Here is a 16,219-nt window from a genome sequence, read left to right as displayed (position 1 = left end):
AAAGTTTGCATTGAATACAACAAAAAGTTTGAGAACAGGTTCCATGAGCTGGATTAACAAATATGCCCAAAAACAAGCGTGTTTGCATTAAAATGCTGCCCATCAGTGACATACTCACTACTTTTATAGCGTGGAACTAATATGGAGAGAATAGGTACAACTGTCCACATGCAAACGAAAAGCAATTAAGTGGGGAGGGGAAACAGAGGTTGCTCTCTCCAATACTAAACTCACTCCTTGACATCAACCGTCTTGACTTCACCACTCCTCTCCAATTCTAACTTTACTCTTCTGCCGAAGGGTCTCAGCCCAAAATGTTTCCATAGATGCTGCCTGGCCTGCTGAGTTCATCCAGCATATTGTATGTTGCTTGGATTTCCAGCACCTGCAGATTTTCTCGTTTGAAATTGCTGGACTCAGTCAGCAGCATCTAAGTGGATTATTTTCCCCTGCTCACCATTGCCTTTCTGACCCCCTAGCTCACTCTTTTGTGAACATAAATATCCATTCTCCAGTGTCTTTCCATATACTTAGAAAAGATGCATCAACTAACACCCTGTCCATCACACAGACCCAAAAACTTATCCTAATTTATTTTTACTTTCAATCCAGTGCACAACATTCTGCACCCAATGTGAAGTTAGCGCCATGAGAAAAGCCAAATGCAGAATGGGTGACCATATTGCAAAACAACTATATTTTGACAAGAGATTTCCAGTTGCCCATCACCAATTCTCTGTCCCAGCTACCTCTGCTGGGGTCCTTACTGTTCTAAAGAAGCCAAATACACACTTGAGAAGCCATATTTCCTTCTGTACACATTATAGCCCTGAGTACTCATCACTGCCCAGTTCTGATGAAACTGAACTAAACATTTTAAGTAACAAATGACAATTTAGCAGGACATTAACCAAGTAACTTACTGGCTTTCAACCTCATTTACTGACAGAATATTTTGAATTTACATAATATTCCTTTAACTGTCATGTTTTTGACATGAAATCTATTTTTAATGCACCTAAGTTATTACTGATTTATATGAATTCTGAATCCTTTTATACCGTGTTTAGTCAAGCTAAATATTAAGATGATACAAACACATACCCACCACTAATTTGCCACCAGGATTGCAAGGGCCTCAAAAACCAGGAAATGAGTAATCAACTAGTGAGACTAGCACCAATATCACTAAATTTAGTCATCTTACAGCTGCAGGAAGTTCTGGGCTAAAAGCTGTCCTTTGTTCTTTTAAATACAAAAAAATACTAAGAGCTCAGTTTTCTTTTTCACAACTTTCAAAGAAAATAGTAAACGATTCAAAACCTAAAATACACAATGGAATCTTGTCATCAGTTTTTTCCAGTTTATTACTCCTAATACTCAAACTCAGTACAAGAGACCAGCTAAGATAATTATGCTGCAACATCCAGCTTCAGGACAACTCCAAGCCCTGGCTTTGAATAACAGTGTAATTTGAAGACTTCTTTTACCATTGTTGACCCATGTAAAAGGACCTAACAAACAGATTAACAATACAAAACTAAATACAAAATAACATTTAAAATATAGAAACCAAACCAAGAGTCTAGCCCCTCAAACAATTCTGATATATATACACACACATATATATTTACTCAAACTTACATTAAGTTTTAGACATACAATATATTAACTCACAATTAGAATACTAAAACTGTTCTAGAGAAATTAAATGAACCTGCTATAGATGTTTGTAAATGGCTTTTCCATGCAATGCTCCTCCTCCACTGCCCCTACCTCTCCATGCAGTTTCTCTTGATCAGAAACCACATTTTCCCATGCAGCCAAAAATCATACAAGCATCCAAATAGAAAAGATGCAATAAAAGGTGTTGTAACATGAATTTTCTGTTCTATTTCTCCTCCCCCACCACCTTCCCAACTAAGTGTCATTCTTACAAAAGAAGCTCTTAAAAGAAATTACTGCAGAAAAAACAAGCAGGTCAAGAGGAACAAATTAAACATACTATTAATAAAATCTGGTGAAAAGGACCAGATTTTGGTGAGAACATCATTAAGGAGCTCCTTAATTTAAAACATTCATGAGGCAATATGGTTCTAAGAAGAGGATCCCAAAAGTCTGCTCAATAAACATTCTTACCTCGATTATTTTTTCTCTGTTCTTTGTGGGGTTCATTGGTGGTTCTGTCAGAAGAATCTTGCAATTCCTTGAATCTACATCTAGCTTCTCTGGGCCAAATGTATAATCCCAAAGATGCTTCATGTCATCCCAGTTTCGTACTATACCATTTTCCATGGGATAATTAACCTCTAACATAGAACGCAATTCACTAGCTTCATCACCCACCATGAGATCCTGTGAAACGGTACCAAAAAAACAAATTAACTGCTTTCACATTGTTTGGGCAAAAACAGAATATATTAGTACAATTTTAATACACTGACAAATCATAAAAACTACCAGCATATTCCAAAAATTAAGGAACTCTGTTGAATTCAGGGAATACCTACAGTGAGCAACACCTTAGTAAACACTTAAAAATATAAAACTTTACAATTTAAAGGCCAGAAATCTCGCATTCAAGAATTTTGGAAAATAGGTAGTAGGTTATGCTTAGATAATTTAGATAATAGATTTCTTGATGATGGCGATGAGTTTCATTCAAAGAAACAATAATCAGACAGACCTTAATGCATCAACAGCAAATATAGAAGGCTGAAAGGAACACTGGTCATAATAGCATCAAAACAGCAGATGGATCAAGATTGAAAGCTCACACACACACACAAAATCAAGACAGATAGGTCAAGAACTAGCACAGTAGGGAAAGCTGGACTGTGAAAAGAGCTCTATGAAGGACCATCTCAGCTTTGAGGATCAACAGCTGTGAACTCAATGCTTGGTGGGTAGACAACGTGAATTGGGGAAAGAATGGTGTTTAAGAGAGTGCTTGGCAGAGGAGAAAAGTAACCCAACATTAGCATTAAAAACCAAGATTTTTTTTAAAAAAGGAACATGGGTTGTCCAGAATTGGTGCCTAGTGTGGTCCAGGTAACACTTGCAAAATATATGTATGCAGTCATGCTCACAGCCATAACCTTTAGAAATTAAATATGTAGCTCCAGGCACTGACCAAGATTAGAGAATGTGAAGGCCTCATGGGGCCAAATGAATCAAAAGGTGGATAGTAGAAAACAGCTGAGCATATTAGAAGCTTAAGAAATACTGCTTTAAACACAGGATTTTAAATATAGTGGATTCCAGTTAATTGGGGTAGCCACTTATTTGGGACGACTTGTAAGTAACAAAAACTAATCAAGAAAATAGCCAAGATTCCCTTCACTTATTTATGGACACTATGCCACTAAATTGGGACAGAAGACTGGTGCCAAAAAATTTCTAACTAGAGCCAGTAGCGTGTATTTGAGTGGCCATTAGACACTACACCATGCTTAAAACGAAGAATTTTTAAATAGTGTCAGGTGTGCGTTTGTGTTCAAAAATTAATGACTTTTGTCACTGATTGTTGGTGTGAAACAAGCACAAAGACAATCCAGGTGCCAAAAATGGCCGGGAGTGAAAATGGCATAACGTCACTACTTCTACACGTTAGGAACTACAAAGAATTAAGATATCCACAATCATCTTGAATGTTACAGTGAAAATGACAATTTGGAGGATGAAGCCTCTAGAGCATTATATGAAGGTTGTCCATTATCTGCACTAGGTGTCTGCATTGATTTTGTTCATTTACAGTCAATTAAAAGAACATGGCAGCATATAGTGGGGCAGCTGCATAACTGGGACAAAATGTACTAGCCCTGATGTGTCCAAATTAACTGGAATCTACTGTAGATACAAACATGGCCAATAGGAGGTAAGTGGTCTCATCCATTATGTGGAACAGAATGAAGAGAACTTGTGGCTGTTGTTCACATCAAAATATTTACATGGAGGGTGAAGTTAAGGGAATACAGCAAATTTAAGAGCACAAGGGTTATATCAGTACTAAAAATCATGAGGAAATAAACTGCAAATCAAACCTAAAATATCAACAAAGTTGATCAGAATACAATCCAGCATATGGACATATAGATTCCAGAAGCTTAAACTACTTACCCACCCAAAACAAAAGCAGATTCTTTGACTTCTAAGATTCACTTTATTACTTTAAAAGGTATTTCACCCAAGGACCATACCACTTTTAGATTTATTTAAAGAGATAATGTGTGGTACAGGCCCTTCAGGCCCAATGAGCTGCAGCACCCAGCAACCCATCTATTTAACCCTAGCCACAGGGCAATTTTAATAACCAATTAAACCTACTAAACAAGTATGTCTTTGGAATGTGGGAGCAAACCAGAGCACCCAGAAGAATTCCATGTGTTCACAGGGAAGACGTACAAACTCCTCATAGATGGCATCAGAATTAAACTCCGATGCACTGAGCTATAATAGCATTGTGCTAACCATTAAACTACTGACACCCAAGCACAAAAAAAAAGTTTGACAATTTAATTATTGATACAACCTTCCCTTCACTTCCATGCTGAAAGTAGAGATTGCTTGATGGTAATGAATGGGTAAATTTGAAGCCCATGGTTTGTCTTCCCTGACACAGGCTCCAAATTATTTTTTAATTCTGACATTCATTCAGAATGCAAGTGGTCCAAAATTCCACATACGAACAGCTAATGCAATGGAAAGCAATGCATGCAATTTCTTGTAGATCGATGAAACCTTGGCTTTGTTAGGGACTTGCCAAACATGGGGCTTAATGACCATGATTCCACATTTAAAACAAGTTTGTTCATAGAGCTTATTTGGCCTCAGTCACAGTGAATTGCTAAGAAATTATTTCTCCATTTGTCTTGTAGTATAACTACCTGGTGTTTGGGGGTAGGGAGGGGCAAGATTCAGGAATGAATACATTACATCCTGCCCCTCATCTATTGTTCAAAAGACAATTCACAACAGAATACATCAGACAGACCATTCTGTTCAAAACTTGCAATTTTACAAATTTATTTAATGATTTGACAACTTGATGACCAAAGAATTGAAATTTAAATTGTGCATTTAGCCACCTTACAAAAACTGGGTAAGTATTAAACTACATATAGACATATACTCAAGGCAGTTTGCAGAATGTCAGTGCAAAAAGTTCTCTGCATGAGAACAAAGCACAGTCCAGGAAGCATAAAATAATGACGCAATACCTGACACTAGTCATGCTCAGACACTTCACTGGATATCAAGGTTGACTAGTGCGAAGTAGAAAGCATGTCATGCACCATAAACAAAACCAGACAAAAACAATTTTAACTGTAATTTTTATAAAATTAACAAAGCAATTTCTGTGATTCTGCAAAGTAGTTAATTTTTACATGATCGATTAAGAACAAACATTCAGTTTTGGCCAAATTATACATTAAATTCTGGCAGTGCACCTGAAAGCACTGTTCAAGCAAGAGTATTAAAATATTGATGCAAGATTCAATGTACATTGTTAACAAGAGCACAGCAGAGGTTTCAGATAGAATACACACGCAGGCTTCTTGCGAATGTCCATTTATCTAGGAATGCATCAAATGACCCATTTGAGCAGCCACATTCCAATGCCACTGAAAGAGCAGTAGACGTTGTTTCATCTAACAAAATGGTGTTAATCTGGAACCCCAACCAAAAACATAAGTAATATCAGTTTAAATACATGCTTCAAAGCAAAACAAAACAGTGGCAAATTCATGCTGCAACATGAAACACTAAACCTAAAGGGGCATTAGGAATTAAAAATCTCAACAATGTTTTAATCATTCCCATTCAGGAGCCTGACCAAAAACTCAATTCTAGAGTCTCTAATACCATTTATCAAGGCATTTGTGATTATGCAAGTATCTGCTCATCTTCCATTATCTTATAATTATTCAGATCATTATGTGCTCAAGTTTTAAACTTGTAAATAACTACTCATGATGTGACCACTATGTAACTAATATTATAATCTTCCCCCTTTGGATAAGATCTTTGGCTCCACAACATCTGCCAGGCAAGAATTATACATAGCTTTGCAAGTACCACCTCATGTCTATCACAAATGTAACTACTGTCACTGTTTAATCTTTCAAAACTTCACCTTATCTGCAATTTCCTGACCGTCAGAAGTCATGATCCTTAAATTTGGTCTAAAACTTTGATTTTATTGCTGAGCTTGATAAAACTGCTTTCAATCCTCGAATGACAATTTCCCAAATTCCCACCCATGCTGAATAGCAATGCAACATTCCATAGATGAGTGACTGATTACTAATTACTCTTTCATTCCAAGGCAACCAGCATAAGAAGGGTATGCGAAAGCAATTGGAAAGCACACCCTTACTTTTCTTGCCAGCTTCTCACATTTACTTAGTAACTGAAGTAGCACATTACTGCCTCTTTCACTAAGATTCAACGTGTAACTCAACTAACATTCAAGGAAAGTCTGCCTAATCCATACTTTTAAACTTGGAACAGAACAGGCAAATGGGAACATAAATCAATGAAATGTTGTTTACTTCAGAAAAGTAATTGCAAAGTGTTAACTGAAAGAAAATTTCAACGCAAACTGTGGACAAATTGATAGCAATACCAAAATTAAATGAAATGAACACACCACACTTCAACTTACTTACCATTTTTTTGTTATTCTACTTCAACAGGTGAAGAGAGAGAGAGAGAAGGTAAAACAGAAAGGTCAGAAAAGATCCGAGTGAAAACTTCACTCCCGGAATTCTAAAAGATTCAAAGTGACTTCCAAACTTAAAAAAAAATGACAGAACGTTGAGAATCCTTCCTATGAATTGTGTAAGTTAGTTTAATGTACAGATAAAGCAGCAGTTCTGGTTTATAAAGGTTGCAATTAAACAATTTATTCAGCAAATGCTTACAAAATGGACCTTAAAGATGAGTTGGTAATGCAGTAACAAATAAAGTTAGCAAATCTCAGTGATATAGAATCTACACTGAGTAATGTAAGTTGATGAGTTTCTCTTTCTCTCAATCCAATTAAAAAATGTTCTACCTGGCCAAAACATCACACCTCACTGACTTTTAATTTGCATATTAAAAACCTTCAAATAGAGTAACACACATTTCCCTAAAATTTACAGGCAAGACAAATGGTTGAATCCCATGCCAATATTAAAAATATTAACTGTTTAATCCTTGGACAATTGGTGATTGAAAGGCGTTTTAATGCACCTCAGTTTTTACATCTGTAGCTTGTTTTCTACTGTCATTTTAAAGCCAATCATACCATTATTACATTAAATATAAATACAAATACTCACCTACTGTTCATTTCATCTTTCCACTATATTTTGCTATTCATTCAAGAGTAGACTGCACAAATTTTGATTTCTCCCTCAAAATTATTTAAAATCTGCCCATCTTTTTCCTTTATGGAAGTCTCTACAGACTTGGGATAGGCAACAATATCATGTCATCTCTTTAGCTATTGCCATGCAAAACACTGTAAATTGCCACAGCCATAACAGTAAAAGTCAACTTCTGATTCCTACTAAATTAATATCAATACTATTTTGTATTAGCTGCTGTGATTTTGCATTCTCAAATTACACTTAAAGACAAATCATAATCTGGCATTAGCGAGTTGCATGATTAACACTGGCATCAGTTCAAGTACTTGATGAAACAACTGCCCCCTTTCCATTGAGCTAATCAGAAATCAGCTCCTTTTCCAAAAAACAATGATTCCAAAATGTCTTCTATATAAATACCTGTGATAAAAGTTATAAAGTTATATCTGATTTAATCTACATATTACTCAACATCATCCTCCATTTTACCTATCAGAAAAACTATTAACAGAATATAAATTATATATTTAACTGTAGTATAAACTATAGAATGATAATTAAATCAAATACCCTAACAACTGACTTCACTGACAATGATGGATGGAGAAAACTGGCTGCAGACACCCCAGATAATATGAATGTATGACCACAGACAAAAAATAATAACAGGAGCATAGAGAGAAGATTGAAGGGAGTTGATCGACAAGAAAATGGAATCTCTTCCCAAACAACTAGACTACATTGTGCTTTGGGTTACTAACCTTTTTCGGTTACATGAATACCTGTTTTAAACCTGTGAGTGTTGGATTTGAACTAAGGCACTTAAAAAAATGATGAATTTTATATGAAAACTGTACAGATTACAAATGTATAATTACTAAACATTGAGTAAGGAGTTGCTTTCATAAACTACTTGTTACTATTAAATGACACGGTTTCCATTAAATCTGCTATACAAAAAAATCTAAATACATGTCAGAAACCAAAAAATATATTTACCACCATGAGATTAATAGTTAAGAAAATGCATTCACATCAAATTAGCAAATCAAAAAACTTTTCATAGCAGTACCTTGATCTCAATATTCCCAACTTTGGCAGTGGAACGGATGATGGGACGTCCCACCAGTGCTGGAAAGATGTGCTCTGGAAAGTTGGAGCCAGCATAGCCACACTTCACAAACTACACAAAGTGAAAAGAAAAAGGAATATACTAAGCACCACGTAGCTTATTTAATTTGCAGTTAAGTAACCATATAAATAATTCAATATATAAGCAGTCTCACAAATTGTGCATCTAGCTAGTTTTGAAAATACAGTCCGCGGGTTCCGCATGCATAGATTCAACCAACCGCGGATCGGGAAAACCCGGAAGTTCTCTCTCCAGCACTTGTTGTTTGAGCATGTACAGACTTTTTTCATTATTCCCTAAACAATACAGTATAACTATTTACGTAGCATTTACATTGTATTAGGTACTATAAGAAATCTAGAGATGATTTAAAGTACAGGTAGTCTTTAAATCGGATTTGTACGTAAGTTGGAACAGCTACATCCGGTAGCGTCAATTAGTCAAATGTTTGTCTTAGCATATAGTATATATTTTACCTTTCTATGCATATAAAATATTTAAGAAACATATGCATTTCAATAATTAAACCACTGCGTTGCTTAGTAATAACTGTAGCTTTCATCAGGGCAGGGCCTTTCACATGCTCCATTATTCCCATTTTATCCTTTAAAATTGTTCCGATCGTTGACTGACTGTAGCCTAACGCTTTTCCAATGGCGTTTCACCTCTTTCCGATCGCTTTATTTCCACTTTATTTTCAATCGTGATCGTTTTCCGTCAACAGAACAGAAATACTGCGGATTCAGCAGCAGCCGCAGGCGGCAGGTCTGAGCTCCCCTGGGTCCTAAAGTCCACCCGCATTGAGACAGGTTAAATAAGGGACTTGAGCATCTGTGCTTTTTGGTATCCACGGGGGGTCATGGAACCAATCCCCCATGGATAAGGAGGGCCGACTGTATTCACACTTCAACTGATCTATTAAAGAGATTGATTTGAAGATTGGCAGCAAAGTTTTTTTGTAATGAACGTAATGCGCAGATCAAGAAAACAATAGGCATGTGCAGCATGCACCTGACAGGAGTAAATCCACTTCTCATATTGTGAGTGGTCTGAAATAAATTCTGATAACCATTACTTAAAAGGACTTTAAATACAGGCAGTACAAAACTGGACTTTGCATTCAGGGCTAACAACAGTGGAAGGGCTAAAACTGAACATCAGTTCCACCAGAGATCTGAGACAGATTTTTAAAAAAATCAGGGTCTTGGCCCCCAGCATCTAGCCAGTGTCCCCATAACCTAAAGATCATGTCTCCTGGTTTTCAAATCTCCCCATGACCACAATCATTGATACCTCTAACTGCATCGAGCTCTCAAAGTCTTTGAAATACGTTATCAGCTAATTCTTACATCTTACACGCCTGGACTCAAAGTCTGGAATTCTCTTCTTAAATGTTATGTTTTCTTCTGTAAACCTGTGTTCTGGCCAAAGTTATAACCTGAAGTTTGTTCAAACATTAAGGTCATTCGCCTTAAAACCTCCCATGTGTCCAAGTTCAAGAGAATGCTATGATTTTCTTTTTATAATAAAAGGTGATCAACCTGAGTATTGTCTTGATGACTGAAACATCTGAAATCTTGGTCCATCACTTCCATGAGAATTTCAGCAAGTAAATATACCTCATTTTAAATCCATTACTCTTAGCTACACTTGCAACATAGCCCTTCATGCTTTCTTGCATTATTCAGTGGTCAAGATATTAAAATTTCAGCAATTTGAATTATTCCTTTGGAAGTGAGATCAAAATCCAGATTTCCAATGATAAATAAAAGAGATTGTGCAGATGCTGGAACTCCAGAGCAATACAAAAAGCTGGGGGAACTTTACAGGTCAGGCAGCATCTACGGAAGGGAATAAACAAATTGACACTTTGAGCTGAATCTCTCCATCAGGACTTTATTATTCCTAAAGACAATAGCAGATGCATACTGTACACCATGGATGCAAGTAACAATCATAGGAAAATGCCCCTGACAGTTTAATGCTTAATTTCCAAATAACTGTACACAACTTTGATATCCAATGAAATTCAAATAAACCTTGCAGAAGATGAACATAGTTTCTTCTCATTGAACTGCAAATCAGTTTAAGATAGGAAATCTGCTGTTGTTGTTGTTGACATGACCAAGAAAGAATAGAAATTTAATTTGCAAAAGGAGCACAAAGTTTAAGTTCACACCTTTATGTCAACATGTATGCACACTGAAATATAAACACTCCAGGCATTGACAGTTAAAACTTACAGTTTCTTTCTATCTTGGATAAGATTTGAAAGGGCTAATACCACTGCTATTTTAGCAGGATCTTTGTACACAGTGAAATATTTGCTTGCAAAATGCTCGTGTTCTGGCATGCACCAACAAATCTTTTCATGTCATAATAGGCACAATTTTGCAGAGAAATGCGGCAAATGCAGGAGTCCCTCAAGCATGACTTGAACATGGCAAGTCAAAGGAAACTACACAAGTTCAGTGAGTGTTCACTGTGGAATGTCTACAAGCCAGGCCATGTGGATCAGACTGGTGACATCCTGATCTACACAGTTTCATGATGTATTTATTCACGTGTGGAGCTTTTGCCCTTTCACCAAAAGCAGTAGTCAGGAGATAGAATAACAGCTTTAGACAACACCTCTGCCCTTATATGCACATACCTTAGATCACGTAGTCTGCAGTATCAGTTCATAAACCACTTACAAGAATGTGGTTTGGGGCCAGTGCACTCTTCCTGTTAATCGGTGCTTGCAGAGCATTTTCCTCAATGGTGTACATTAACGCAGCAAAGAAGTTTGTTTTTAAACACATAAGCAGCTGTACAAACCTACCTGTCGTTTGCATTAATCAAATGTAGATTGCACAATTAATTTGTTACGGACAAGTACATTGACCAATAATCTTTCCTGCCAAATATCATACATTTAATGGGTTCATGCCTTTTTTCCCTCAAAATAAAATAGGTCAAATTACATTGGCCGTAGTTTCACATGTTCTATTTGACCCTCTTCCAGGTGTTTCCATGCCAGACTTAATAATGAGCTGCTCCTTCTCCCCTCATATGCTTGCTCAGCCTCATCTGAATGTATTTATACTTTGCACTTAACCACTTCCTGCTGTGGTAGCAAGTTCCACAATCTCACAACTAAAGTTTTTTTTCAGTCCCCTATTGGAGACTATCTTATGATGGCCTCCAGTTATGCTAGAGGTTTGAGGAACCAAGCAGCCTATTACTATTATTTCTCATGTTCTTCACAAGTGGAAGAATTATCTCTGTATCAATTCGAATCAAAAATATTTCTATTTTAAACATTTTAGTTTATCCTCAACTTCTCAAGTGAAAAGACAGACATTGCCTTTTCTAACATCTGTTCTGAAATGTATCCCCACCTACTGTACTTACTATAGTACCCAGAACTGTGAAGTAAAAACTATGATCTAATCAAAGTTTGATAAAGGTTTAGCTTACTTTTAATTCTACCTCACTAAAAATAAACCATATTATCCATTTAAAAAATTGTGGCGCAGCTTTTAACGATTATATTTATACTCCAAATATCTACAACCTTTTTACTCTGTCTCACCGAGACCTGTCACAGCCTTTTTTTTCTACAAGGTAGATGCAAGACAAAAGAGGAATATTTAAGCCTTCGTTCTTTAGTTACAGAATTACAAAACTGAATAGACCATCATACGTATCTCAGCATTCTAACCTCTTAAATGACGGTTTTAAAAGCAGGGGAGATTAAACATTCATTTTATCCTACCCCCTCCCCTATCTCTATTACTGGGCTTCGGTCCTCTCTCCCCCCCAATTCCTGATGAAGGGTCTCGGCCTGAAACGTTGGCTACACTTTTCTCATGGATACTGCCTGACCTGCTGAGTTCTTCCAGCGTTGTGTACGTATTCTTTGATCCACAGCATCTGCAGTTGTATTTTTCTGCTTTGATTCATTTTATCAATTCTGATCAAAGATCTACACCAAGCAACAATACTTTTCCATTCTTTATGGATGCCGTCGGACTTCTGACTACAGAGATCGGCATCTTGTCTTTGTACCATGTCCAAGGAGGTACCACTATAACAGTATTTTCCCTTAGAATATTTTAAAAAAACGACCTGACCCGGCTGACCTGACAGGCAGATTCGATATTAAATGGCATATCAGAAGGGAAGTTGGAAACTTGTCTACTCAGAAGGTACAGAGAATGTGGAACTCACAACCAGACAGCGGCTGAAGCGAGAAGAGGAAGGAGCGGCCAAAGGGCGAGATCATTTTCGTGTCGAACGCAAGCAGTGAGCCGATCGGCGCTGCACTGGACAAGCGAAGTATCCCAAAGCGGCCCAGCCTCCCAGACAGAAATGCTTGAAGCACGGTGCGGACATTATGGGCACCGCAGCCTAGGAGTCACCGAGGGGAAAGCACCGCAGGCCCGGGCTCCGCCGATGCCGCCACCTTACTTCCTTCTTTTACTGTTCTCTAGAATAAACAAAAGGTCGAACAACCTACCCCAGTGCCATTGTCACAGACCACCACTTTCCTGCCTTGACTGTCCATAATGCAACCACTTCAGTTACCGCCCTTCGCTTCTTCTTCCCCACTCACCGCCGGGCGTCGACCCGCCTCCACACACCGGAAACTAGCCGCCGATCGTTGGCTCCCATCCATTGGGCGCCAGTCCTCACGTGACATTGCATTTCCTGTCGTCGAACATCCAATCCGATACAGGGTACTCCGGAAACGTCACTTGATTGATGAAGCCGAGTGACCGCTCTGCCGACTGGCCTTTGGACAAATGAAGGAGAGAGTTGTTATGGCAACAGCGGGGTGGAGCTGAGGAGAAATGTAATGGGTTATTTGTGCAAGATTAATTATTATACATTGAATTTGTTTCACTTGTACTATGTTCTTAAAAAGTAAAATGTCAAGTATTTAATGTAGTATTTTGATGATGGAGACAGCACCCAGAGAACTGGAAATGAATGCCAATGAATTGATGCACTTGACCCGAAACAGGAGTGTGTGGGCCATGGCAGTCAAAGCTCAAACTGGGCATGGCACCTGATAATGATGATGATTTTGTACATTGGAGCCTATAGATCTACCAGTCACAGGAGAGGAATGTATGGCCATGGTCGGGGTGACGAAGGCGATGCCTGTCAATTGCAGTGGTCAATGCTTCGAGTGAGAATGGTTGGCAGCAGCAGGTAGGTGATCGCACCAGGGGCTTCAGGACTGCAGCCGAGGCGTCTGTCACGCAGTTCAAAAAGGTTTGAAGACACATAAAAGCTGCAAAGCTTTGGCCTTTGGGAAATTTTGACAGGCGGGGTGCAATACTGGGAATTTTGAGCCAATCCGCTATGGTAGGAAGAATAAAAATAATGCTGATTTAAGATCTAATATTAATCAACAGAATGCTGGTACATGGAGGAATACGGGTGTCTTCTTACATAATGGAGATTAGAAGCTGGGCATCTACTTCACACCTGTCAGAACTTCATTAATTGTGTCAAATGTATGTCAGAATCAGGTTTAAAATCACTGGCACATGTCGTGATATATCTGATTTTCTCTTCTCAAACTGCAAGGTGAAATCTTTCATATTATGATCACTGTCTCCTAAGGGTTCCTTTTCCTTAAGCTTCCTAATAAAATCTGGGTCATTACATAACACCTATTACACAGCCCAGGTGGGCTCTAAAAAGCCATCTTGTGGGCATTCCACAAATTCCCTCTGTTGGAACCAGCACCAACCAAATCTAACTGCATATTGAAATCCCCTATGATTATTGCAACATTGCCCTTTTTACATGCCTTTCTGTATCTCCTATTGTAATTTGGAGCCCACACCCTGGCTACTGTTCAGAGGCTTGTACACAATTTCCATCAGGGTCCTTTTATCCTTGCAGTTTTTTAACTCCACCCACAAGGATTCTACATCTTCCAAATCCATATCACCTCTTTCAATGGATTTGATTTCATTTTTTTAACCAATGAAGCCACCTCACCCCCTCTGCCTTTCAATATGTCTATCTTTTGGTGTTAATCTCCCAACGATGATCTTCTTTCAGCCACAATACAGAGATACCCACAACATCATACGTGCCAATCTCTAACTGTGCCACCAGGTCTTCTACACCGCATGCGTTTGGCCCACGTCCCCTCTAAACCCTTCCTATTCGTACTTATCCAAATACCTTTTAAATGTTTTTATCGTACCTGCTCCAACTAATTTTCTGGCAGCTTATTCCATATGCATTCCAACCTCTAAGTGAAGTTGTCTCTCAGGTCCCTTTTAAATCTTTTTCCTCTCACTTTGAGCCTATGCCCTCTAGTTGCAGTTCTCCTTCCCTTGGAAAATGACCTTATGCATTCACCCTATTTATACCCTTCATGATTTCATATGGCTCTGTAAGGTTACCCTTCAATCAACATTCCAAGGAATAAAGACTTAGACTGCTCAACCAGTCCTTATAACTCAGTCCTTTGAGTTCTGGCAGCATTCTAGTAAATCTTTGCACTTTTCGATGTTAACTATTTATTTCCTAATGACAAAAAAAAATATTTTTAAACCTAAAGTGCATTGACCAGGTTTGGGTCACTTTTTAATTTTATACCCCAGCAATCTTTTAATGCAACCATATTAAGCAGATAGGTAGATAGTTCAAAGTATATTATCTAAGTATGCATACATTATACAACTTTGAGAGTAGCCATGAACAGTGACTATATAAAATTACCTTGTAGAGTTACAAAAGAATATATTGGAGGCTGCTAAGAAAATGTTTTTTTCCAGGTTGTTTCTTTGGCAGAAGGGATCAATATGTGGATTGGTTGTCATTTAGAAGAATGAGAGGTACTTCTAACTATGATGAAATAAAAGTCAAGATAATCTGTATGTTACCTCATAAATTTTCTTTCCAAAACACATCAAGGGATCTTTGAACAAGAAGAAAATACCTGTATTAATATCTCATATGAAAAGTACCACTATTTATATCTCAGGTAAAAAGTGACATGACAATGTGGCTAGGTATAGCTCAAATACCATCTATAAATTTGCTAATGATACCACCATTGTTGGTAGAATCTCAGATGGAGATGAGGGGGTGTACGGGAGTGAGATATACCAGCTGGTTGAGTTGTGTTGCAGCAACAACCTTGCACTCAATGTCAGTAAGACGAAAGAGCTGATTGTGGACTTCAGGATGAGTAAGACGAGGGAACACATACCAATCCTCATAGAGGGATCAGAAGTGGAGAGAGTGAACAGTTTCAAGTTCCTTGGTGTCAAGATCTCTGAGGACATAACCTGGTCCCAACATAAAAAAGGAGGCAAGTCTAGTGGTTATATTTGCTGTTGCTTGCTACATGCTTGAGTGCTCGGTGCTGATGCTTTTATTTTGCCGGTGGGGGAGTGGGGATTGTTACTATGCTGCTGCTTATGCAAGGGAGGGAGGGGAGCGGGGGGCACTGTGGGGTTCTAACATTTAACTGTCATTCATTCTTTGGGGGCACTCTGTTTTCGTGGATGGTTGCGAAGAAAAAGCATTTCAGGATACATATTGTATACATTTCTTTGACATTAAATGTACCTTAGAAAACTTTCATTATATTTCATTAGGAGTTTGAAGAGACTTGGTTTGTCAACTAAAACATCAAAAACTACTATAGATGTACTGTGGAGAGCATTCTGACAGGTTGCATCACTGTCTGGTTTGGGGAGGGGTGGTG

At 38.0% G+C, this 16,219-nt stretch overlaps 1 protein-coding gene across 1 annotated transcript in view; it reads right to left on the bottom strand.

The window, feature by feature from the left end:
* The window catches only part of actr2a (actin related protein 2a), a 34,662-nt gene extending 21,524 nt beyond the window's left edge, over positions 1-13,138 (bottom strand). Inside the window, exons 1-3 of the mRNA XM_073051238.1 lie at positions 12,995-13,138; positions 8,431-8,541; positions 2,140-2,355 (exon numbers count right to left, since the gene is read on the bottom strand). Coding sequence (XP_072907339.1) covers positions 2,140-2,355; positions 8,431-8,541; positions 12,995-13,042 — 375 coding nt within the window. The 5' untranslated portion in view covers positions 13,043-13,138. The remainder of the gene's footprint in view (positions 1-2,139; positions 2,356-8,430; positions 8,542-12,994) is intronic.
* Between the last annotated feature and the right edge of the window lie 3,081 nt (positions 13,139-16,219).

This window comes from Hemitrygon akajei, chromosome 7 (assembly GCF_048418815.1).
Source record: "Hemitrygon akajei chromosome 7, sHemAka1.3, whole genome shotgun sequence".
Taxonomy (NCBI): Eukaryota; Metazoa; Chordata; class Chondrichthyes; order Myliobatiformes; family Dasyatidae; genus Hemitrygon; species Hemitrygon akajei.
The sequence above is the reverse complement of the archived record's forward strand: the minus strand, read 5'-3'. Positions and strand labels throughout refer to the sequence as shown.